The 23,820-nt window shown below is 47.3% G+C and overlaps 1 protein-coding gene across 7 annotated transcripts; it reads left to right on the top strand.

Annotated features, from left to right (window-relative positions):
- The first annotated feature begins 2,664 nt into the window (after positions 1 to 2,664).
- On the top strand, positions 2,665 to 22,897 carry BTNL9 (butyrophilin like 9). 7 transcript variants are annotated; one of them, XM_053567291.1, is made up of 11 exons: positions 2,665 to 2,758; positions 6,543 to 6,685; positions 8,064 to 8,411; positions 9,863 to 10,144; positions 12,951 to 13,079; positions 13,276 to 13,308; positions 13,622 to 13,642; positions 14,788 to 14,808; positions 15,005 to 15,031; positions 18,368 to 18,394; positions 19,176 to 22,897. In XM_053567291.1, the coding sequence occupies exons 2-11, from the start codon at positions 6,571 to 6,573 to the stop codon at positions 19,799 to 19,801; spliced, it is 1,629 nt and encodes a 542-aa protein (XP_053423266.1). In that variant the 5' UTR covers positions 2,665 to 2,758; positions 6,543 to 6,570; the 3' UTR covers positions 19,802 to 22,897. The 7 variants fall into 7 exon arrangements, with proteins under 7 accessions (XP_053423266.1, XP_053423265.1, XP_053423267.1 ...); XM_053567290.1 differs by having other exon boundaries at positions 2,674 to 2,821; XM_053567292.1 differs by having other exon boundaries at positions 2,674 to 2,821; positions 8,067 to 8,411.
- Positions 22,898 to 23,820: the final 923 nt, after the last annotated feature.

The raw sequence follows: 23,820 nt of genomic DNA on the forward strand, positions 1-23,820 counted from the left end.
TACAATTTGAAATGTTTTCATCAAACTGGTTAACATAGCCTTCAGGCGATTTTCTTAGTTATTGTGTTAAGACATTTGTATTCTACATTTAGTAAATTTCACATGTACCCTTGTAAGATGCACCGTAGGTGTAATCCCACCAATCACCCTCCCTCCACCCAGCCTCCCCCCTCCCCTCCCCTCCCTCTCCCCTTTCCTCGTCTTCTTGGGCTATAATTGGGTTATAGCTTTCATAAGAAAGCTATAAATTGGTTTCATAATAAGACTGGGTACATTTAGAAATTTTAAATAATTTTTCTTAAAATAGTTCTCCCCAACAGAGTAAAGAGATGATTTTAGTTCACCTAATGATCCAGAAGAAGGTGTGAGCACCACAGTGGGGTTCTGGGGAGGCAGCAGGGGTTGACTGACCATAGGTGTGGAGCACCATCTGTAAGAAATGGCCTAATCATTTTTTTTATTACAGCCTGTTTGTATAACTTAGTCTCTGGTACACTGACTGACTTCCCTCCTCCAAGTGGACAGGATAGATGTGAGCACTATTTTGACAGGGCCTGCAGCTCATAGCTTCTTTATAACCAGCTCTCATTCTGTGTGGCATAAGACATGGAGCCAGAGCCTCCTATCCAACCCACTTCTGTGTGTCAGGAGAGGATACCGACTACCTCTTCACTGCAGAGGAATTCCTCTGAGGAGGAAATGCCCAATGCTGATCTCTTTGAGCAGCACTGTCAGAAATGATTGGCCTTGTAGAGTCAGGCCTGCTGGGCATGAGGCGGGGTGTTACCAGATCTGCAGCCTCTCCCGTCCCCAGCAGCCAGCGAGCGCTGGGCACCTGCAGCTCAGGCGCTGGCTAGTGAGCATCTCCTCTTTCTCAGTGCTTGTGCACTTCCCCATCTGTGTGATGAAAGCTTATCAGCAGCACTGAACCAGCTGACAGGCACAGGAATGTGGGTCTGAACTCCCTGGATGACAGCCAGCAAAGGAGACGGTATAATGAGGAGACTCAGGGGCCACGTGCTGGGCTGGAGGGAGGTTGATGAGGAATCACCAGAAGAGAAGGATTAATTCATCTGACTTTGTATTCCATCTCCTCCGGTAGCCCATGCTGAGTGAGGAATGGCCTCCAGAATTCCCTCAGATGACTTCATGGTGCAGCCGGTAATGGGTGGGTTCTCTACTGTCCAAGAGCAGGTCTGGGTCCATCCCTTCCCACCCCACCTACAGCCCACCATTAGTCCAGCACTCACCTCTTTTTGGGTGTGGGCCTCTATGCATGTACTGGGGCCTTGGGAAGGGAGGTAGAAGGACAGGCTCTAAGTCCTGTTGGGTGATGTTCCCTGATGGGCAGGCAGTGGAGGTGGTACCCCACTAGCCGTATCCCACCAGGTCTGTGTCTTGGAGTCACAGAAGTAGTCTCTGTCCATTTCTCTCTATGCATTCCTGCTGTGACAATCTCATCTCTCCTGGAGAACGGAAGAATCCAAGGTGAGGGCAATGAAATGCTAGAGATTAATGTTTCTGAACAGCCCCTTCCTACAAGTGCAATTTTCTTCTCTCTTCCAAGTCCCTAGGTGGCATGCAGAGTCCTTGGCAGCATGGTCCCACCTGTTCCTCCTGGGCCTTCCCTTCCCCTGGTAGTTCTCTAAGCTCTCCTGGCCTTTTCCTACCCACAGGTGCTAATCACCTCCCTCCACTCAGATGCCTGGCCTCCCCTGCCCCCCTCAGATCCTACTCTTTAGTCAGTGTCCACTTGGCTTAACCTGTCCCTGGGTCTGCCTTTGTCTCCCTGGCCCCAGGGAAATGCACCCAGTCTGAGCTCACCATTCAGCCCTTTTTGCTCTCCTAGAGACATCTTTTCACAGGAATAAGCCCAAGTGTTTGCCAGCCTGTCTGAGCACAGACAGTCTCCTTGGAGCTCACTGGCTTCTGCCTCCACCTGCTCATGTAGAGCCCTAGCGCCTGCACAGGCCCCTCTCCAAACACAGGGCACTTCTGGGGGTCCCTGGGGTGTCCTACATTTGCCTGAGATAAGCTGTGCTCAACTCTGACCCATCCTCTGTGGAGGATGACAGAGTGGGCTGCAGCAGGGGACTGAGCTTTGCCCTCAGTCCGTGGTGCTCGATTGTACCATGGCCTATGGCAAATAAAGTGGGTGGGGCCGTGCAGGCTGCTGTTTTTGTGAACTCTGCTCCACCAGGGAAATTCTAACACAGCTCCTCATTCTATTTCCTAATTGTATGCGAACAAGTCTTGTAGGTTTTAGTAATGACAAAGCTCCCAGGCTCTCTTCCTTACTGACCAACCCTCCCCAAGAAGGGTAGTGACAGGTTAGTTGGTGAAGATTGGAGTCCAGTATCTATCTCCTTTGGGAGGAGAAGGGTTAGCCAGGGACAGTTGCCCTGCCTGTACACAGCCCCAGTTCTGCCTGCCAGACAGCGGGGCAGCTGGTGCCTTTTCTCCCTGCTCTGAGCCGCTGTCACTTGCAAGCTCCACAAAGCTCTCAGATACCTTTCCCCTCCTTCTGAGACCCCAAAGGGACATTTTCCCTGGGAATTCATGATTTTCCTCACAGAGACAGGATATGACGACTTCCTCGTTTTGTTCTATCCATCTTGGTTTTTATAGCAAAGGGCTAAGCACACAGCATCTGTCTTAAGGTGGAAAGCGGGTAAATAATTCCATCACGCATGAGCTGGCCTCCTGAGCTCAGCTTCCAGTCCAAGACCAAGACATTCAGCAATCGCCACCCTTGCAGGTATCAGTACTGAGACCTCCAGGATTCATCTGCCATTTCGGACCCTTTGCTGCCACCTGCCAGGTACACAGCTCATTCTCAATAGCTGTTTACACCAGTACCTTTCAGCAACAGAAAGCAGAAAGTGATGGTGGGAGGCTTGGGAACAGCATACCCTGGCTGGCACCATCTTACTGGCTGAGCCTAGCTGCAGCCTGGGGTGTTTCGAGTGTGGCCTTGAGGACAGAAACATTCAGATAGGCCCCATCTGCAGGTCAGAATCCTGAGGTGTCCTCTTGCACTCTTGAAGGATTTTAAGCCTCATTGAGGTTCCTTCCTGGGACATTTCATTTCCCCTGGAGACTAAGAGGGGTACACATCCTCTCATGGGCATCCTGAAACAAAACCAATGCATGCCTGCAAGCCATAGCTGGTGTCTCCTGGAGGGAAAGACACAATGCAAAAAATCACCCCGAAAAAGAGACTTGGGTGTGAGGGACTGGAAATAAAGAGGGTGTTGGGTGTTGTTCAGTAATCGGAGGTGCAGGAGGAGAGAACAGGAAAGGGACTGGGCTGGGGGCAGGGAAAGATGAACAAAAAAAGGAAAAGCAGAAGGAGAAGGTGAGAGGGGAGACCCAGGCTTCCCCTGGGTGACAGTGGTGGCACTTGTCAGCATCAGTGGTGCACCTGTGTCTTCAGGAGGGAAGGTGCCAGGCTCCCCAGAGGGTAGGGAGCATGGAGGGCTCGGCCTGAAGCCCTGGTTGGGCCATCCTTCCCATTCCCTGGTCACTCCATCTTCCCCAAATATCCAATGCATCCAGTCTCTTATTCCTTCCCCTCGCAAAACCTCCTCACCAGCAGCAGAATTTGAAACCCATTTAGACTGTAGTAGGAAGAGCTGAAATTGGAAAGTGTTTCCTTCAAGGGGCACTTGCTCTTCAGTAAGGGTCAGAGCCTTTCAGCCAGAGAATGAGGTGCGAAAGGGCAGACTCCAGGCACCAAGAGGAGGAGGTGCTTCATTCCCTGCAGGAGGTGGCTGGACTTGTCTCTCTAAGGACTTTCAAGGTTATGTCCTTGAGTATTGTGAGAAGGACCAAACACATGGGCCTCCTGGCTGAGAATGTGCTTTTGACAAAGTCTTAAGGAGTTCCAGTTTTATGTTGGTTTGTTTGGCAGTGGGATTTTAATTCTCTGCTCATTTGTTGGGTGGCTGGTTGGTTTGGTGGCTGGCACCCTGTGACCCAGCACTTCCTCAGTGCCTCTGTGTGATGGCCAGTGAGTGTGTAGTCTGCAGCCAGGTGGATCCTGATTCAGATCTAGTTTGGAGCAGCCTGAGCGACTAAAGGGTGTACCCAGAACTGACGCACAGAACAGCAGGTGAGGACTCTTGACCTGACAAGCACAGAGCAGGCTCAGAAGCAGACAGTGTGGGCGGAGCCCCCACAGGCCTCCTGCCAGCCATGTGTTCAGGGGTGGTGTCTGGGCTCCTGTGCCTTGGTTTCCTCACCTATGATTTAGATCTATTAATCACAATAATAATAATAAGCATTAGTTACTTCTGATGGAGGTGAGTGCTTGGCAGATAGGAAATGCTCAATTCATGGTAGTCATTGTTACTGTAGGCACATATGTGTGTGTGAGTGTGTGTGTGTGGTCACGACCTCCCCTATGCTGCCGGAACACACCGGTCTGCCCCCTGTCTCCTGGTAGCCTCCCCTGCCCAGGTAAATAGAAACCAGTGCTCCTCCTGAGAGGCTACCCCACCCTCCCTGGGACCTGCCTTACAACCTGTCATGAGAGAGCCCCTGTTACCACCTAACGCAATCCTGAGTAATTCCTCAGTATCCAGCACATCCACATGATTGCACAGACACAGCCTGAGCCCCTGTTGTTCTGGAAGGCATTAGCTGGACGCTGCTATGCACCTCCTGGCTGGACTAGCATGGGGCTCTCACCTGAGTCTGGAGTCACAGGAAAAGACTAAGGCTTGAAAGAAAAGAGCAGAGGCGTGGGGTGGGGAGGCTGAGAAAGCACACAGCCTCAGTGTGCCCAGAACACTCCATGCCTCCTCCCAGCTTGTCATGGACATGCCCTCACCATGTTCTCACCACTAAGGGTGAGAGGCCAGACAGTCCAGTCAGAGCCTTGCCCCTTCCCTGAAGCCTTTGCCCCTGCTGGGACTCCAGTAAATGCCAGCCAGCAGCATGCCCAGGCCCTCTCCGGGGAGACCCAACTCCCCCACTCTGTGGTCCTGCTTCAAACACACACGGGGCTGCCCCAGCCTGCCCACGGTCCATCCCTCAGGGAAAGCTCCACAAGGACAGGACCACTAGCACCTGCCCACATACCTCCTAGACCACCGCCCCCCCTCCCCACTGTACCCCTGTCAGCAGGGGCCTCTCAGCTCGGGGAGGTCACTGCAGCCTCCCTTGCTCCTTAATTTACCACATATATCCCCTGACCCTTCCCCTGCTGCCATAGCACCTGCAGCTTTTTTAATCCTTTGAGCTGGGTCAGGTGGCTCCGACCTGTATTCTAGCACTCTGAGAGGCTGAGGTGGGAGGATCACTTGAGCTCAGGAATTTGAGACCAGCCTGAGCGAGAGTGAGACCCTGGCTCTATAAAAAAAGAAAAAAGATCCTTCATCCACACCCTGTCAGTGGTACTGCTGGTAGTGTGGCCAGGGCTCTGCAGCCACAGGACACAAGGAACATGAGCCATGCTAAAGTCTGCAGAAGGAAAGCCCGGTGGGGACGAGAGGGGAGATGGAGGGTGCTGGAGAGAGAAGCCATCATGGCTTCCCCTCTGGGGACATTGTGATGGAGTGAAAGGTGAGGGGTGCAGTCTTGGGGACAACTCTGGGAATAGAAGTTTGAAAGGTGGAGAGAGAGTACCCTGGGAAGCTTAGCAAGTTAGCTCTGGTTTCCTCCACTGTTTGAGCAAAGAGAGTGAGGCTCAGCTAGTTATGAAATCTGCCTAAAATCCCAACACTAAATGGTAAACAAATTTGTAGAGGTTTGTATGTCCCCAGAGATTCAATGGTCACACCCTACTTCATGGCTGTAGGTTGTTACCTCAAGGATGTATCAGAGATGAGCAAGAATGGCCCTCATCTGAGCTGGAGCTGGGTCTTCTGGACCATAGGTGGGGAAGGGAGTGGCCAGATGGAATGACTCCATCACTGCAGCCTCAAGGATGCTACAGACAGAGAGACAGTTACCAGCTGACCTCTTGGAGACCTGAGGTCTCAGACCTGGGGGAAAGTGTCCCAGATGTGACAGTTGGCGGGCAGCCACATAGTATGCATTCCACTTCTGAAGCAGAGAACTCTGTGTTTATTCCTCTGTTTTGTGGACCTGATGTTCCAGGCCAAAGGGAAGTGGGGTCAAGGTTGAGTAGACAGCACTGAGGCTGGGAAAAAGAAAATGCATCTGAGATCTTTCAGAGATTTGCCTTTGTTTGGGGAAAGTTGCTAAATCCAGAGGAGAAGGGCACTGAGCCCTCACACACTGTACAGCTCTATTCCTGGCTGTAAACAATAGCGGCTCAGAAGCTGCTTCCTCTGGGACCCTTTAGCCCTGTCCCCTCACAACTCCATGCAAGGCCAGTGATGCCATTAAGAGTGTTGCTCGGTAAAATTAGAAGCAGCTCTCACATCCGGCCATGGTTTCAAAGGAGCAGGCAGTGAAGCTAGTAAGGAATTCAAACATCAGACAAAAAGATAGCTGAAGCAGCAACAGACCCCAGGTCTGGTGGACTGAGTTCCAGCTCCCTGCCTCACTCCAGCATCTCTCTGTCTTTAAAGGTCCAGGTGGCCCCACTGTTGACAAGAGATGGCAAATTTCCCAGTCTCCCTGGACTCCTTGCAGCCAGTGTCTCTGCCCAGCAGTCTCGTCTTCCTCACACACCTCCTCTCCCTCCTCCTCCATCCTGCGGAGCTACATTCAGGTAGCGTGCGGGATCTGCAGCCTAGCCAGCCAGGATGCAAGCACCTCCCTCCTGCCTATCCCTCCTGCCAGCTGCTCCCTGGGCTGAGATTGTAGTACCTAGCTGTGCCAAATGCTAAAATAAGTGTCCAAGAAGCTTTCTGCCTCGGTGTTAAAGAGCCCCTGCATGAGCATCAGGCAGCCCTACAGTGCTTCTCCACCCACCCCCCAGCACCACTTATGTACACCCCCAGCCCACAGGACCACGGGACAATGGCAGGCAAAGTGGGAGGGTGCCGGGAGAATCACTGGTCTGTGTTTATGCTGAACTACTTGGGACACATTTTTAACTCCAATGCCAGAATAGGTTTTAAAGAGTAGGAAAGACCTCACTAGATCTTACCACATCTCTCATGAAAGAAGCAGCCAGCAGAGGATGTAAGCTGTAATGCAAAGATGGGCTGGAATCAGGGATACCCTGATGACTGAGGCATAGCCTAGGTCCCCAAGCAGTTCATAGTCAAGAGAGGGGGACAGATATGACATAAATGGCTGCCCAGTTTTGTGAGCAGAGCAGTGAGAGAACTGTGCCCAACGACTTAGAGAGGACAGCTAAAGGCAATGCCTTCGTCCTGGAAAGCCAACAAAAAACATGGAGAGAAGGTGCTGTTTAAGCAGAGCCTTGAAGGGTGCACTTTCTCCAGGAAAGTAACAGATGGAGGTTAACCTGAGGCAAAGTGTACCCAAGGAAATAGCCAGACATCAGAGTGTGTGCTGAGACAGCCGGAGCTGTGTAGGAAGGTTATTGAATATTCGCCCAGGGTTGGGGGCGGGGGGGAGAGGCTCAAATAGTGTGAACAAAGGAAGGAGCCTCCATTTTAATCATGCACACTCACTTTTTGCCATGACAATTGCTTATTCAAGAAACCTGGACGGAAAAAAAAAAAAAAAAAAAGAAAGAAACCTGGACGGTTGTCCTTAGTATCTAGCCTTCCTGTTTTGAATGGTTTACTGGAGATTCCTAAGCTGCAAAGGGATGGGAGAGAAAAAGTTATTTGCTGAGGGCGGCACCTGTGGCTCAAAGGGGTGGGGCTCCAGACCCATATGCCGGAGGTGGTGGGTTCAAACTCAGCCCCGGCCAAAAACTGCAAAAAAATAAATAAATAAGTAAAATAATATAAAAAATTATCGAAGGAGTTCCTCATAATAAAATCATAGTATCAGCAAAAAAAAAAAAAAAAATTATCTGCTCAAGACATGATTGCAAGAGGGACTTTACCTAACAATTGCAATCAGTGTAACCTGGCTTATTGTACCCTCAATGAATCCCCAACAATAAAAAAAAAAAAAAAATTATCTGCTGAGGGTTGCTTTTTGGCTGTTCTAACTTCTCATCCTAGAAGAGGTCAGGGTGGTAGGCCCTGAGGAACACATGTTGGCCCTCGTCGGGGAGGAGGTGGACTTCCCATGCCACCTGTCGCCGTATCTGAATGCCGAGGACATGGAGATTCGCTGGTTCCGGGGCCAGGCGGCGGACGTGGTGCACCTGTATCCCGGGCGGCAGGACCTGCCCGGCCGGCAGATGGCGCAGTTCCAGAACAGGACCGAGCTGGTCACCGACGACATCGCCGATGGCAGCGTGCTCCTGCGGCTGCATGGCGTGGTCCCCGCCGACCAGGGCCCCTACGGGTGCCGCTTCCTGTCCGGTGACTTCTCCGGGGAAGCTGTCTGGGAGCTGGAGGTGGCAGGTGCGTGGCCAGGCAAAGCTCAGCCAGGGAGAAGGAGACACAGCTGCCTTGCTGAGAAACTCGGGGAGTGAAAATATTTAATTTTTTAAAAAACGATTAAAAGCTGGAGGGCATAGGTCCATTAGCAAACAAACAGTAGTTCACAAGAAAACACACAAATGACCCTTAAATATATGAAAAGTTGATTATTTGGGTGGAGGGAGGGTAATTGGTGGGACCACACCGAAGGTGCATCTTACAAGGGTACATGTGAAACTTAGTAAATGTAGAATGTAAATGTCTTAACACAATAACTAAGAAAATGCCACGAAGGCTGTGTTAACCAGTTTGATGAAAATATTTCAAATTGTATATAAAACCAGCACATTATACTCCATGATTACATTAATGTACACAACTATGATTTAATTTTTTTAAGTTGATTATTTTTGCCCCTAATAAGAGAAAAGGAAATTAAAGCTACATCAAAATGTGATTCTTTCATGCACTGTGGCAGATCTGTAAGGCAGCGAACGTCTGCACAGTGTTAGAGGCTTCAAAGTTGTGAGGCTCCCAGGCAGAGGAGCTCGGTAATGCCTCAGAGGATTAGCTGTGTCTCCCCTCTGACACGGCAATCTCACCTCCAGGAGTTTACCCTGGAGATACACCCCAAACACTTTCAATATGAAAAAGGAATATTATAAATGTAATTTCTGTAGCATTATTTATGATTGCAAAATAGTGGAAGCTGAGTATAACCCACCCACCTAACGGAGTGATAGGAACTACCCCACTGAAAAAAATGGGAGGAACTATAAGAAGGGGGGCAGAGTGATTTCCAGGATTCATTGTTAAGAGAAAAAAGCAAGATGCAAAGCAGGTTCAATAATAGATATCTTTCTGCATAAGAAAGAAGGTTCTTGCAAAAACACAGGAAGGATAAACTAGAAACTAATGAAATTGGTTAACTAAGGAATGGGAAGGATGGAGAAAGGCCTGGAGCATTCTTCCCAATAGACATGTTTGTACAGCATTGATGCTTAAACCTTATTGTTTTGTTTATCCAAAATTTCAAGAGGATGTGGAGATAAAGAAGTGTCTATAACACAGAAACTGGGTTGGATCTGGTGGGATTCAAAAGAGATAGAAGATTTATCATTCATCATCATGCATCATATTATGCAAGGGTAACCATCCCTTGCATAATATGACCGAATGCTAGTAGCCTTTCTCCACCAAATGACCCCCTCAATTTTCCAAATGTCCTTCAGGATAGTACTATTCCCACATGACACCACTGATTTAGACTATCATTTATAACCCATAGATGGGAGGCTTCCGCCCACACATGTGTTGAGAACAGTCAAAGATTGTGATGCTTTATGGTTATTACAAATGGTGAACAGTGACACGAACTTCATGCCCAATTTCTAAGAAGCCTAATCGTTCCCATTTCCTCCTGCCTCTCCCAGGGCTGGGCTCAGACCCTCACCTCTCACTTGATGGCTTCAAGAAAGGAGGCATTCAGCTGAGGTGCAGCTCCAGTGGCTGGTACCCCAAGCCCAAGGCTCAGTGGAGAGACCTTCAGGGACATTGCCTGCCTCCAGAGACTGAAGCCATCACTCAGGACACCCAGGGCCTGTTCAGTCTGGAAACATCTGTGATTGTCCAAGGGGGAGCCCACAGCAATGTGTCTTTGTCAATCCAGAATCTCCTCTTGAGCCAGAAGAAAGAGGTGGTGGTCCAGATTGCAGGTCAGTGGGTGCCAGACATCACTGTCTCCACATTCATTAGCTCAATGACAGTCTATAAAGACACAGTGGCACAGGCCTAGCTGCCTGTGGGGTGGGCTGGCCTTCACAGCTGAAAAGGCAGCAACTTGGATACCAGGAACCTGTTAAGAATAAAACCAATAACCCAAACAGTAAGCAGAGGAGGCCTCAGAGGAACAACATTCTGTTCCATAGGCCATGAGCTAAAACTTAAAACTTCTACTTTTTAGAGGTCATCATGAGAGCCCTGTTACTCACTCCTAATTCCATTCCTCAAACAATATTTATTTAGCACCCACATGTGCACCCAAGTCCTTGCCCTCTGTTCTTATTCCAGTGGGGAATACAGGTGGGTCAGAGACATAGATGTTTAGGCAATGAATTGAAGGTGAGGTCATTATATATTATCAAAGTCTTACTATGAGGCACCCACTGAAGGGTTTAGTTTTCATAGCTCTAATAGTTTTAAGTTTTGAGGACAAACCCAACCAAAGGACCATTTGTCACATTGGTCCATATCAATACTTACATAATTGTAACATAAAGAAATGTTTGATATAGTCAGGTAGATAAAACCCACTGGGTACATGTTCTTAAGATAAATGATAACTTGTCTCCAAATAGGAGGACTCAGGGGCATACAATTTATTCTAAATAACCCTGGTAATTGGGGTGGCCATCTGTGTTAGGGAACTGTCTTTATCCAAATGGAAAACAACATGTCTAATAACTCTGTGGCATGCATGTAGTTACAACTTGGAACCAGGCATCTGAGCTAAACTCCACTAAGCCTTGGCTCTCCATGTGGTGTTTTCTCTCTGATGTTCACATTTCAGAGAAGTGGCCCTTAAGAAAAACATTCTTGGGTTATAAAGCTGGTATACACAGAGAAAGAATTTACAAGTTTTCTAAAGAAGGTGAACTGAGAAAATGGGAGAAAAGGGAGTCTTTTTCTCATTTTGCACAAGGGAAAATCCAATCTTTTCTTTCTAGTTCTTTATATAAATTTCAATTTGGCTCAGTGCCTAGAGCACAGTGGTTACAGCACCAGCCACATGCACTGAGGGTGGCGGGTTCGAACCCAGCCTGGGCCTGCTAAACAACAATGACAACTACAATCAAAAAATAGCCCAGCAGTCGCCTGTAGTCCCAGCTACTTGGGAGGCTGAGGCAAGAGAACAGCTTAAGCCCAAGAGTTGGAGGTTGCTGTGAGCTGTGATGTCACAGCACTCTACTGAGGGCAACATAATGAGGTTCTGTCTCAAAAAAATTTCAATTTATATTAATATATTAATTCAATATATTAACATTAATATTGTATATGAATTTAGTATTAAATTCATACAAAACAAATTTATACTATATAAATTTTTAGATGTGTATATATTCATATGCATCAACTACATTACAGGGATCCCTTCAGGGAGGGTGTTCCCAGAGAGGGGAAACATGTCTGGCTGTTAGCAGAGCAGCAAGGAGACCAGAGAAGCAAGGATGAGGCTGGCAGGTCAGAGTCACATCAGGCCCTGAAGCCCCTGCTCCGTGTTTCACAAACAGTGTGTGGTAAAAGACCAATCCCATTATGATCCAGTAAGACACAGTAACAATGCACCAAAATGCAATAAAAACAATAAAATTAACAATGCAATAAAAATTAAAACCAAGGGCGGCACCTGTGGCTCAGTGAGTAGGGCGCTGGACCATATACCGACGGTGGCAGGTTCAAACTTGGCCCCAGCCAAACTGCAACAAAAAATAGCTGAGCGTTGTGGTGGGCGCCTGTAGTCCCAGCTACTAGGGAGGCTGAGGCAAGAGAATTGCCTAAGCCCAAGAGCTGGAGATTGCTGTGAGCTGTGAGGCCACAGCACTCCACTGAGGGTAACAAAGTGAGACTCTGTCTCAAAAAAAAAAAAAAATTTAAAACCCAAAGGCCACTGATTGAAATCCTGTATGATTCTACTAATGTGAGGTACCTAAAGCAGTCAAATTCGTAGAGATGAAGAGTGTTGCCAGGGTTATGGCAGGAGGGATTTGGGGGAATTATTGTATAATGGGGACAGAGTTTCAGTTTGGAAAGACGAAAAAGGAGGTGGACATTGGTGAATGGGCTCAAAACCACTGCACTGTACCCTTGAAAATGGTGTACAGAGGCTCACTTTAAGTGGCATACACTTAAAGGTGGTAAGTTTATGCTATGTATATTTTACCACAATAAAAGAAGAAAAAAAAGTTTAAAGATCTTTGAGATAAAAGAGCCATTTTTAAATTAGGTTTAAAGGACACAAAATTACTCTTATTAAATTGCCACAAGAGTTTCTAGAAAGTTTATCCACATTTTTGCACCTCTTTCTTCACCTCTGGCCACTGTCCAGTCGCTGCCCTTGGAGGGGAAGCGGAGCAGTGGGTCAGCACGCACGAGGCTTTGCTAACGGTGCTTCCAAAAACGTCCTGAGGAGAGAGTTCTGTGGAAGCCAAATGTCTGCAAGGAAGCAAGGGCAAGATCAGGTTCCTGGCGTAGGCGTGGCACCAGGGATCCTCTGGTCCTTGGCAAGGGTGGGAGTGGGCGCCACCAGCTGCCCTCCTTTCTCCCCCTTCAGCCCGGGGCACCTTCCTCTTGCACCGGGGGAGTCCGCGCCCGCTGCCTCCCCGGCTCCCGCGGGACAGGGCGCAGGTGGACCCCGACCATTGGTCTCTCTGAAGGTCTTCGGCGCGCGGGGTCCGGGAGGACGCTGTCTCTGAGTGTTTAGTGGGGCCTGACTAGCGGCAGCTCCCCGTGGGTGTTTTCCAGACGTGTTTTTACCCGGAGCGTCCCCCTGGAGGACAGCGTTCCTCGGGACTCTGGCAGCGCTGCCGCTGGCCCTGGCCGTGCCTGGCTCGCTGGCGCTGTGCCTCCTGCAGAGACGGCGACGATCCCAAGGTAGGAGCAGGCGGGGGTGGAGTGTGGGGGATGGGGGAGCCCAAGACCAGCTTTGCTGGGAGCTGCGGGGGGCACCTGGCTGGGGCTGGAACCCCAGGTCCCGAGGAAGGCCCTGCTCTCTGGTGGCGGGACAGGGATGGGACCCGGGAACCTGCAGGGCGGCTAGGACCCCAGCGTCTCCCCTTATTCCTTTCAGAAAAGCTAAACCAGCAGGCCGAGAAGAGACAAGGTAAGGAGGGGAAGAGGGGGTGCTGCGCCCACCTCCCTGAATGGCAGAAGGGAGGGGGCTGGGTCACCCAGGCGGGGAGCTCAGCCCCAGAGTGTGGAGGGCAACCAAGGTGTGGGTGTGCGGGAGGTGTGCGCCCCTCCTCCCCCAGCCTAGAAACTCCCAGTCCAGCCCAGCCTGGCCCCCTGGAATCTGAGCGTTTCAGGGAAATAAGGCCTTCGTATTAATCCATCTCCCCAACCTGAGAGATATCTTTTGTGTTTTTTGTTGTTGTTGTTGTTGTTGTTCGTTTGTTTTGTCTTGTTTTTCCCTCCAGGGAAACTCACAGCAGAACTGGGTAAGTTCTAAGTGCCCAGCACAGTGCTGCCCAGAGGTCAGTGGGGTAGCTTGGCGCACTTGGCGTGGGGACAACCTAATTCTAAATTCAGGCCTGGGAGCCTCCCACCTCTCTGCTTTTGAAGGGGCTGAAGGGACTGCTGCCTGCCTGCAGCCCTCTGGACAGACCATGCCAGCCCTTCCACTGCAAATTAGACAAACTGGTTAAAATTACACAATTACAGATTTTCTCCCTCTGGTTCATCTTCCTAGGATATCTTTCTCTTTTAATTACAAAAGCCACTAGGAAGGGTGGCCCGTGTAATTTGCACCAGAGTGAGAGTATTTTTTTGAATTCACTTTTCTCCCCAAGACTCAGCAACTTGAAATTGGGAGGAAGGGAGTTGTGTCTGCACAAAAGATAGGAGAGTGAACCCAAAGGAAGATAGAAGGAAAGGCCATCGTGGTACAGGGGATGGGGCAATCCACACAAAACTGTGAGGCTGGGAAAGTTTGTCTCACAATCTATCTTGTCCTTCAGGGGGAATAAAAGAAAAACCAAACCAGCCCTAAGTCATCAACACCATAGTCTGAATTAGTGCATAATGTTGCTTTTCCTGGGAGCATTTACTGGAGTGTGACATGTCATTCTTAGTGGCAAAATGTAAGAGTTCCTGGTATCTGGTCAGAGGAAGTAATTGGGTGTGATGTCCCTCCAGTCCTTTAAGTAATATACCCAGTAAGTGACCCTGAGTCTCACACAGGCTGTGCTCAGTGCTAGGCTTACCCCGTGCTCCTACTCAGGAAGAGCTTGAGATTTCAGGGTGAATAAACCATCCGGGGAGGGTAAAGAGTGGGGAACAAAAATAAAATAAAATAAAAGAACCAAGTTAAAAAAAACTATCTGAAGCCAAGGAAGAGGCACCTCAGTATTAAGACCTGTTTCCCCTTCCAGACTCTGTGCAGATTTCTGCCTTTGAGCAAACATAGGATGAGGCACAAGAATCCTGCAGACGGGCCTACTTTTCTAGGGCCATGAAGAAGCAAGGATAAAGTTTGGGTTAATGGTGGGTTAAGACTAAGGGGCCTCTTCCCAGTGGCCTAACTGCTGGGGGAAGGTGGTTCCTTCTTAACTGAAGATGTTTTCTCTGTGTGCTCTGCTTACAGAGAAGCTTCAGAGGGAGCTGGGTAAGTGACCCCTCTTCCCACCTACCTTTTTGCCTCTGGTATCCAGGTATCTTCTCATCTCCCAGCCAGGTATGATGCCTAGGCTGGGAGTGGCCAGAGAGGGGAGGGAACAGGGCTGGATGCACGTTGTGATGAGTGAACAGGGAAGCTCAGGGCTCTGACATCCTAATTTCTGATTTTCCCTTGGCTGTTTCAGACTGGAGAAGGGCAGAAGGCCAAGCTGGTGAGTGAAGCTTGCTCTTCCCCTCTGCTCCCCCACACTTCAGCACCCCAGTGCAGCTCATTCTCATTAGTCAGCCACACTTCATTCTATTTCACTGCACAGCCTCCCACAGCATGTACTCGTCTGTGCTACTCAGCAGAGGTTACACCCAAGCTTTACTTTTATATTGTCCTGAGGCCTAAGCATCCTGCAAACCACTGCTTTCAATCCTGCTTGCACCTAGACTCCTAGTGCCCACCCCCAGAGACTCCGACAGTGGGTGTGGCTGGGCACATTACTATAAATGTAAATATTTCTCCCCAGTCCACCCTCCACGCCCCCCATAAAGCAGATGCTCTAATGTGTATATTTTGCATGTGTTATTGCAAAACGTGAATATCTTTTTCGTGCACCTGTATTTTAGTTCATGTAAATGACATTGATAGTTCTATGCTGGTCCTTGCTTTTCTCATGCACTAGTATGGTTTAATAACCATCCCTTGCTGCCTCTGTGTGTTTGGTCTGCCCCTGCTCACTGCAGAATGCTGCATAGGTATCCAGAGTGTCTCTAACTCCACCATGAACAACACCGGGTGAATAGCCTCAAATGTGTCACTGTATTGCCCTGTGTGGAGATTTCTCTGGGACATAAACACAGGAAAGGGATTGCTGGCCCATGGGAGGTACATCTACTAAATGGGATAGAGGGATCCCTGCAGGCAGCAACATCGTCCTGCCATTTACCCGTGCGTGGAGGCTCCACAGGAGCCAGCTTTCTGAGTTTGTCAATAGAGATATTGATGGCTCGTTGGTTTTGGTGTGCATGCCTCTGACTGCTCAGAAGTTTGAGCATCTCTTATATGCTAGTTGGCTTTGGAGACTGACTCTTTTGAAAATTGCCGGTTTAGCTAAGGCACCAGCCACATACACCTGAGCTGGCGGGTTCAAATCCAGCCCCGGCCCGCCAAACAACAATGACGGCTGCAACCAAAAAATAGCCAGTTGTTGTGACAGGCACCTGTAGTCCCAGCTACTCGGGAGGCCGAGGCAGGAGAATCACTTGATCTCAGGAGTTGGAGGTTACTATGAGCTGTGATACCACAGCACTCTACCCAGGGTGACAGCTTGAGGCTCTGTCTCAAAATACATATATATATATATATATATATATATGTATATGTATATATATATAAAACTAGCCGGTAGTTGTGTTGGGCACCTGTAGTCCCGGCTACTCGGGAGGCTGAGGCAAGAGGATTGCTTGAGCCCAAGAGTCTGAGGTTGCTGTAAGCTATGACGCCACCACATCTACTGAGGGTGACAAAGTGAGACTCTGTCTCAAAAAAAAAAAAATTCTGGATTAGAATACAATATTTTAGAAGAAGATAGATAAGAGTTGCAAGGTTCCCCCCCCCAAAAGTAAAACAAGGATACTCTTATTTTTCCAATATCCTGACTATAAACTACATAACATAACATAACGCATAAGAATTGATTAGTTGTTGGTCATGGGTGAGATTCCTTATGTTTGTGTAGCATTTAAGAAATTACAAAAACATATGGATGTATATGTTTTCCATATATTCTCATAATTTTCCTGCAAGATGGGGGGCAGAGATTACTCTGGCAATTTATGGTTGTGATGCCTGGCCACACTGTCAAAGGCAAAGACTACGGGACCACACCGATGTTTAGCAGATAGTCCTTTCATCAAAAGTCCTTGCCCTGGTAGGGATGGAGAAATAAATCCCATACACAAAAGAAGCAAAAAAAGGGGAGGGGAAGGCAGTAAAATTTTATATCCAATTTTAAAGAAAATTGAAGTTTAAGGATGCTTAATCAATTATCTAAGTTTACACAGCTAATAAATAGCAAAGCCATGAATGAAAAAAAAAAAAAAGAAAAAGAAAATTGCCGGTTTATATCCTCCCATTTTTGATACGGGATTGTTATCTTTTCACATTGACAGGAATCCATACATACGATAGGAATCCACCTGGTCTGTCATCTGCTATTAGCTTTGGCCATGGTTTCTTCATCAGATTTTTATCTTACGCTTTATGTATTTGAAGGTTTGTTGAAGAAGACCTTCCTTAGTTCACAAACATATTCTCTCATACTGTATTAACTTTAGATACATTATGTATAGGTCTCTGATTCATCTAGAATTTGACATTTTATGTGATGTGGGTGAGAATCTGGTAATTTTTTTCATATAGGGAGTTGATCTTTCCAATGCCATTTGTTGTACCACTCCTGGCCCCCCATTGATATGGGAGCCACCTTGGTGCATTCTCCATCTCATGGCTACATGGATCTGTCTGTCCATGGCCTCATTTGTACTGCTGTGGCTTTTATAAAATCTGAAAGTATAAGTTCTCCTTCCCAATTTCCACTTCCTTTATAAAGTTAATAGACTTTTTTAAAATATAAATTTTAGGATAAATTTATGAAGCTCTTTAAAAATCCAGAGGAAATTTTGCATAGGATGGCTTTGAACTTCCAGATTTGAGGAGAATCTCTAGCTTAATAGAATTGAGTTATTCTACACAAGAGGTATATGTTTTTAAAGCTCCACTGGTTATCCTGATGCAAAACCAGGGTGGAAATGCCCTGCTATAAATCTACAGAGCTTTGGGAATGTCTTACCTTGCTTTTGCTAATGTTTTTGACTTGGTTATCTCTTTGTTGTAATATGGAACAAAGGAAAACAAAACAGAAATCAGCATGTTCACATTAAAAAGGAGTCTTGTTGCTGTGGCAGGCGCCTGTAGTCCCAGCTACTCCAGAGGCTGAGGCAAGAGAATCGCCTAAGCCCAGGAGTTGGAGGTTGCTGTGAGCTATGATGCCACAGCACTCTACCTAGGGTGATAAAGTGAGACTCTGTCTCTACAAAAAAATAAATAAATAAATAAATAAAATAAAAAGAAAAGAAGAAAAAAAAGGAGTCTTGTTGAAAGAAGATGGGAGGGCATCTTGGGACAAAAGCCATGCTCAGTTGGGCTTCATGGGGACTGAACCTGGCCAGTAAGAGGCTGAGGCTTCTATTCTACCCCTCAGAGCATTTGGGATGCTGATACGTCTTCTCTGTACCCCTGTGCTCCCTTCTCTTGCTTTTCCCAATGCAAAATCACATGGCTCTGGTACAACCTAGCACTGACACCAGCCCTTTGCTCAATCTCAAATTGTCAGGAAAATACCATGGTGGACCCGGACCAGTCTGTACCCAAACCAGCTGTCACAGTAGGAATGGGGTCAAATAACCCTACCGGCATCCCTCTTACACGGTGAACCTCTCTCAAGGTCCTAGAGTTACTGACTCAGATCTCTGAACCTCCTTTCTCTGTTTGATTTCAGAATGGAGAGCAGCCCAAAAGTATGCAGGTAATGGAGTCAAGAAACTGGGATTTGCGGCTTGTATTGGCTGCATCTTAAACAGGAAAGAGGTGGAGAGAAGTGACATTAGAAGAAGGGTCTTTCCAGGAGTGAAGTCTGGGGCCTGCACACACACGAACACACACACACACTCCCAGACTACACAGCTTTCTGTGTTTCACTTCCTGCAGCTGGCAGGAAGGCTGCTGCTTCAGTCTGTCTGCCGTACAGAACGGACTCTAAGGAACTTCTCAGACCTGGAACAGAAAGGGTTCTCTAGTTTCCCGTCTGTCAAATGGGTGTGTTTGGGGGGATGGGGTGGAGGATAGGGCACTGGACTAGGTCATCTCAAAGGCCCTTTGAAAATCCTAAAATTACTGCAAAATGGTACCTAGAGGTCGCCTGGGGATCTCAAGGTCACACAGGGTGGTGGGATCAGCAGGGAAGAGAACTGGCCAGGAGCACTTTCCCCTGACTGGGATTCGGCTCCATCACTGAACCTACCTCACGTGTTATTTCTGGAGTCTCTGTGGGACTCCTGAGCATTTGATGGTGACAGGAGGAATCTTGGTGGGATTCCTGATAGGATTCCTCCCGTCACTATCAAATGCTCAGGAGGGATTTGCCTGTCAAATTCAGCCCTGGGGAAGAGGGTAGCTGGGTCAGGGTGGCTATGATGATTTTGCCCTCAGTCCACCAAGACAAGCTAGAGGCTTGCTGCTGTGGGGTCAGGGGACAGATAGGGCCCAGAATCTTTCTGCGCTGGCGCTAACCCTGTGCCTCTGCGTAGTGGACGTGACTCTGGATCCGGCCTCAGCGCACCCCAGCCTGGAGGTCTCCGAGGATGGCAAGAGCGTGTCCTCCCGCAGGGTGGCTCAGGGGCCCGCGCCCAGCGACCCGCAACGCTTCTCGGAGCAGACGTGCGTGCTGAGCCTGCAGCGCTTCTCCGCGGGCCGCCACTACTGGGAGGTGGACGTGGGCCGCCGCAGCCGCTGGTTCCTGGGCGCCTGCCTGGCCGCGGTGCCGCGCGCGTGCCCGGCGCGCCTGAGCCCGGCCTGCGGCTACTGGGTGATGGGGCTGTGGAACGGCTGCGAGTACTTCGTGCTGGACCCGCACCGCGTGGCGCTCGCCCTGCGCGTGCCCCCGCGGCGCGTGGGCGTCCTCCTGGACTGCGACGCTGGAAAGCTGTCCTTCTTCAACGTGTCCGACAACTCCCACATCTTCACCTTCACCAACGCCTTCCCTGGGGTGCTGTGTGCCTACTTCAGACCCAGGGCCTATGACGGCGGTGAACACCCGGATCCCCTGACCATCTGCCGGTTGCCAGCTAGAGAGACGCACATCTCGGAAGAGGAAGACAATGACGCGTGGTTACAGCCCTATGACCCCTCGGACCAGGCCCTGGGCCTGTGGTGAGGCCTCTCACTGCCTGGAGCCGGCCCTGGGCAGCTGCTGGGAAGCCCAGGCCGGGCGTGTGCTTTGGGCTCCTGCCGCCTCCACTGAGGGCAAACCCAGCAACCAAAACGTTGCTGAAAGGTCAGCAGCCTGGGGACAACGGGAGGGACCTTTGCCTATGTAAATATGTATGTGTATGATTTCCAGAGGTGACTCCAAAGCTCATTTGTGTGTATTGTAGGATTGAGCAAATTAATAAAAATACATTTATGTTGCCGGGAGCCAGGGTGCCCCACAGTGGGCCAGGGGGAGGAAGCTGGCTTAGGAGAAGGGGAGAGTAGATTGGAAAGATCAGCTCATTTGTACAGTTGCATATTTTTATATACATTTGCTAGTTCTAAACGGCTCTCAAAGCAAGGCCGCCTCATAAGCAGTAAACTCACCTACGGCTCATATCTTAGTTTTAAGTAGAATACCATTTCCTACACCAGTGAAGTTAGAGGAACATCTGATTCCAAGCCTGGAGTGACGAACTTTCAAAATGAGCCTTGAACATCTTGTGCTGTTAAAAAATGTCCTCAAAAATGATGAGGACCTAGTGAAAGGACATAGGAGCTATGTTGAAGGGGTTTTGCTGACCAGTTAGGTAACACTTTGAACACAAAAATACATAATGACAAAAATGCAATAGAGAAATCTGCCAGATTAAGCAAGTCACTAAATTTAATAACACCAATGATGCAATAAAGGAAATTATTCATTTGACAATTAAGGAAAATAAACAGGGACTATCTATTATTCTGTGAATGTTGATTTTCTAAGTGAGACATTTGTACTGTGGTTATGTAGGAGAATATTCTTGTTCTAAGAAATATATGCTGAAATTTTTAAAGGCAAATTACCACACAGAGTCTGAAGCTGCCTCTAAGTGACTACGTAGAGAATATAAGGGTGTTCATATATACACACATATATGTATATATAGAAAGAAAGAGAGCAACTGTGGCAAAATGACGACACTTGGTAAATGTAGGCAAAAAGCCTGTAGGTGTTCATTGTTCTATTATAGCAGCTTTGCTGTGTTTTGAAACTTTTCAAATTAGAGAGTTGGGGAGAGAAAAAAGGATAGACCAAAAAGTTGTGATCATCTACAAATGGCAAAATGGTTGGCGATTGTTACTTTTTAAAATTTCTTCTCTGTATTTTTTAAGTGTTCTATAGAGTGCATGTATGGTTTCTGAAAAGGGAGGGGGAGATGTTTTTAAAAATGCTCTGTCTACAAAATTCCCCATTTAAAAGAAACTATAATGAGGCTAGGCCCAGTGGCTGACACCTGTAATGCCAGCACTTCTGGGAGGATGAGGCAGGAGAATTGCTTGAGCTCAGGCATTTGAGACCAGCCTGAGTAAGAGTGAGATGCTGTCTCTACTAAAAATAGAAAAAAATAGAAGGGTGTTGTGGTGGGAGAATCTGTAGTCCCAGCTACTCAGGAGGCTGAGGCAAGAGGATCTCTTGAGTCCAGGAATTTTGAAATTGCTGTGAACTATGATGATTCCACTACCCTCTAGCCAGGGAGACAGAGTCTAAATAATAATAATTATTATTATTATAAAGAAAAAAAAAGATGGGGACTTCAATTGGCCAGGAAAGCTGACTGTGTTGGCCAAATTTGAACATCAAAGCACTTACTGTCAGTATAGGGTATATAACCCTTTAAGTAAATAGGAATCCATGAGAGTGTGTGTGTCCCCACCAATACCCATGAATGAGTAAAGAAAACCATGGGAAAATGGCATTACTTTTGAGGTATTCCTGCTCCTAAAATGCATAAATCATGAGGAAACATCAGACAAACTCTTCAGAAATGTCAAGGTTCATGGAAGAAGCCCAAGTGCCCATCCATCCATGAATGGATTAATAAATCGTGGTATATGTACACCATGGAATATTATGCAGCCTTAAAGAAAGATGGAGACTTTCCCTCTTTCATGTTTACATGGATGGAGCTGGAACATATTCTTCTTAGCAAAGTATCTCAAGAATGGAAGAAAAAGTATCCAATTTACTCATATGAAAGCTATAACCCAATTATAACCTAAGAATATGGGGAAAAGGGAAAGGGAGGGGAGGGGAGGGGGGAGGATTGGTGGAGGAAGGGCAATTGGCGGGACCATACCTGTGGTGCATCTTACAAGGGTAAATGTTAAACTTACTAAATGTAGAATATAAATGTCTTAACACAATAACTAAGAAAATACCAGGAAGGCTATGTTAACCAATGTGATGAAAATATGTCAAGTGGTCTATAAAACCAGTATGGTGCCCCATGATTGCATTAATATACATAGCTATGACTTAATAAAAAAAAAATGTCAAGGTCATGAAAGAAGAGGCCAGACCAAGGAGCTGGTCCAGATTAAAGGAGATCAAAGAGGCAGGACTAAATGAAATAGTTGACTCTGGGTGGGATCCTGGACTTGTAAAAGATATTATGGGGAGAAAAAAGAGACATTTTAAAAGAGGTACATGGATTAGGTAGCAATATTGGATAAATGTCAATTTCCTGATTTTGATGTAAGAGAATGCTCTTGTTTTAAGAGAATATATACTTAAGTATTAAGGAGTAAAGAAATAGGATGTTTGTACCTTATTTTCAAATCATTAAAAAATTGGTAATATAGGCTTGGCACCTATAGCTCAGCGGCTAGGGTGCTACCACATACACTGGAGTGGGAGGGTTCTAACCCAGCCCCGGCCTGCCAAACAACAATGACAACTACTACCAAAAAACAGCCTAGCTACTTGGGGGGCTGAGGCAAAAAAAATCGCTTAAGCCCAAGAGTTTGCGGTTGCTGTGAACTGTGACACCATGGCACTCTACCAAGGGTGACATAGTGAGACTCTGTCTCAAAAAATATAAATATAGTAATATAAATAGAGATAAATGCAGTAGTGTCTAGTAAATGTTGAATAACTAGCTTTCCAGGAAAATAAAATAAAATAAAAAACTCTAGAGCCTTTGGTTACTTCCACTGTGCTGATTTCAGTCTACAGATGTAACATCACTGGGAACGCAGGTGGGAAGTGTCTCAGATTGGCCTGCTATAAAATACTGTAATTTGGATAGCCTATAAACAACAGAAATTTATTTCGCACAGTTCTGGAGGCTAGCATGTTTTGTGTATGAATGTTGAAGGTGGATGACTGTGCTTTTGACTCGGAAATTTTCAGTTGAAAAGTCTGCTATTATCCTAATGGTCCTGCCTCTGTAGGTCAGTTGGTGCTTATCCTTGGCTACTTGCAAATTTTTTTTTTCATCTTGACTTTGGACAGGTTCAGTACATGTATCATGGAGAGACTGAGCTTGAGTTGAGATGACCCAGGGGTCAAAATCCATCTGAAAGGAGTGTGTCAAGATCTTTAGCAAAACTTGGGAAGTTTTCATTTATGATAGTCTGTAGTACTGATTCTTTTCCTTTGGGACAATCTTCTTCCCCGTTAGGAATCTCTACTATTTGTATGTTTGAATGCTTCATGGAGTCTCATAGTTGCCTTAGTGACTGTTCTACTTTTCTCTCTTCTTTTCTACCTCTTTAACTACCTGGATTAACTCAAAAACTTTATCCTCTAGCTCTGAGGTTCTGTCTTCTCCATGATTTAACCTATTTTGATACTTTCTACTGCATTTTTACATTCCCTGATTGTCTCCATTTCCTTAAGCTCTGCCATATCCTTTCTATATTCTACATATCACTGACTTTCTATTTTCTCATCCATTCATTTTATTGTCTTTATGATCCATATTTTAAGTTCCCTTTCTGTCAAGTCCATCAATTCTTCATAGGTGGAATCTTCTGCCATTGTGGGAAGGTTGGGAGAAGGTCTTAGCAGGTGCCTAAAGCACGGCCATTTTAATTTTGCCTGCCAGGATCAGAATTCCACTCTTGAGACAGGTTGAGAGACTCCAACACCCCCAAGGGAACTGGAGTCAGGGGACACTGTGAGATCTCCTGATGAAGGATTCTTGTGAGTTTCGAGAT

The sequence above is a fragment of the Nycticebus coucang genome, chromosome 17 (genome assembly GCF_027406575.1).
Source record: "Nycticebus coucang isolate mNycCou1 chromosome 17, mNycCou1.pri, whole genome shotgun sequence".
NCBI lineage: Eukaryota > Metazoa > Chordata > Mammalia > Primates > Lorisidae > Nycticebus > Nycticebus coucang.

Bases quoted from the DNA above. Each gene is read 5' to 3' on its own strand.
- BTNL9 (XM_053567291.1), top strand. From the start codon at position 6,571: ATGGCAAATTTCCCAGTCTCCCTGGACTCCTTGCAGCCAGTGTCTCTG. The intron at 6,686-8,063 runs GTAGCGTGCGGG...TTCTCATCCTAG, and splicing joins TCCTGCGGAGCTACATTCAG to AAGAGGTCAGGGTGGTAGGC. The intron at 15,032-18,367 runs GTGAGTGAAGCT...GTTTGATTTCAG, and splicing joins AAGGGCAGAAGGCCAAGCTG to AATGGAGAGCAGCCCAAAAG.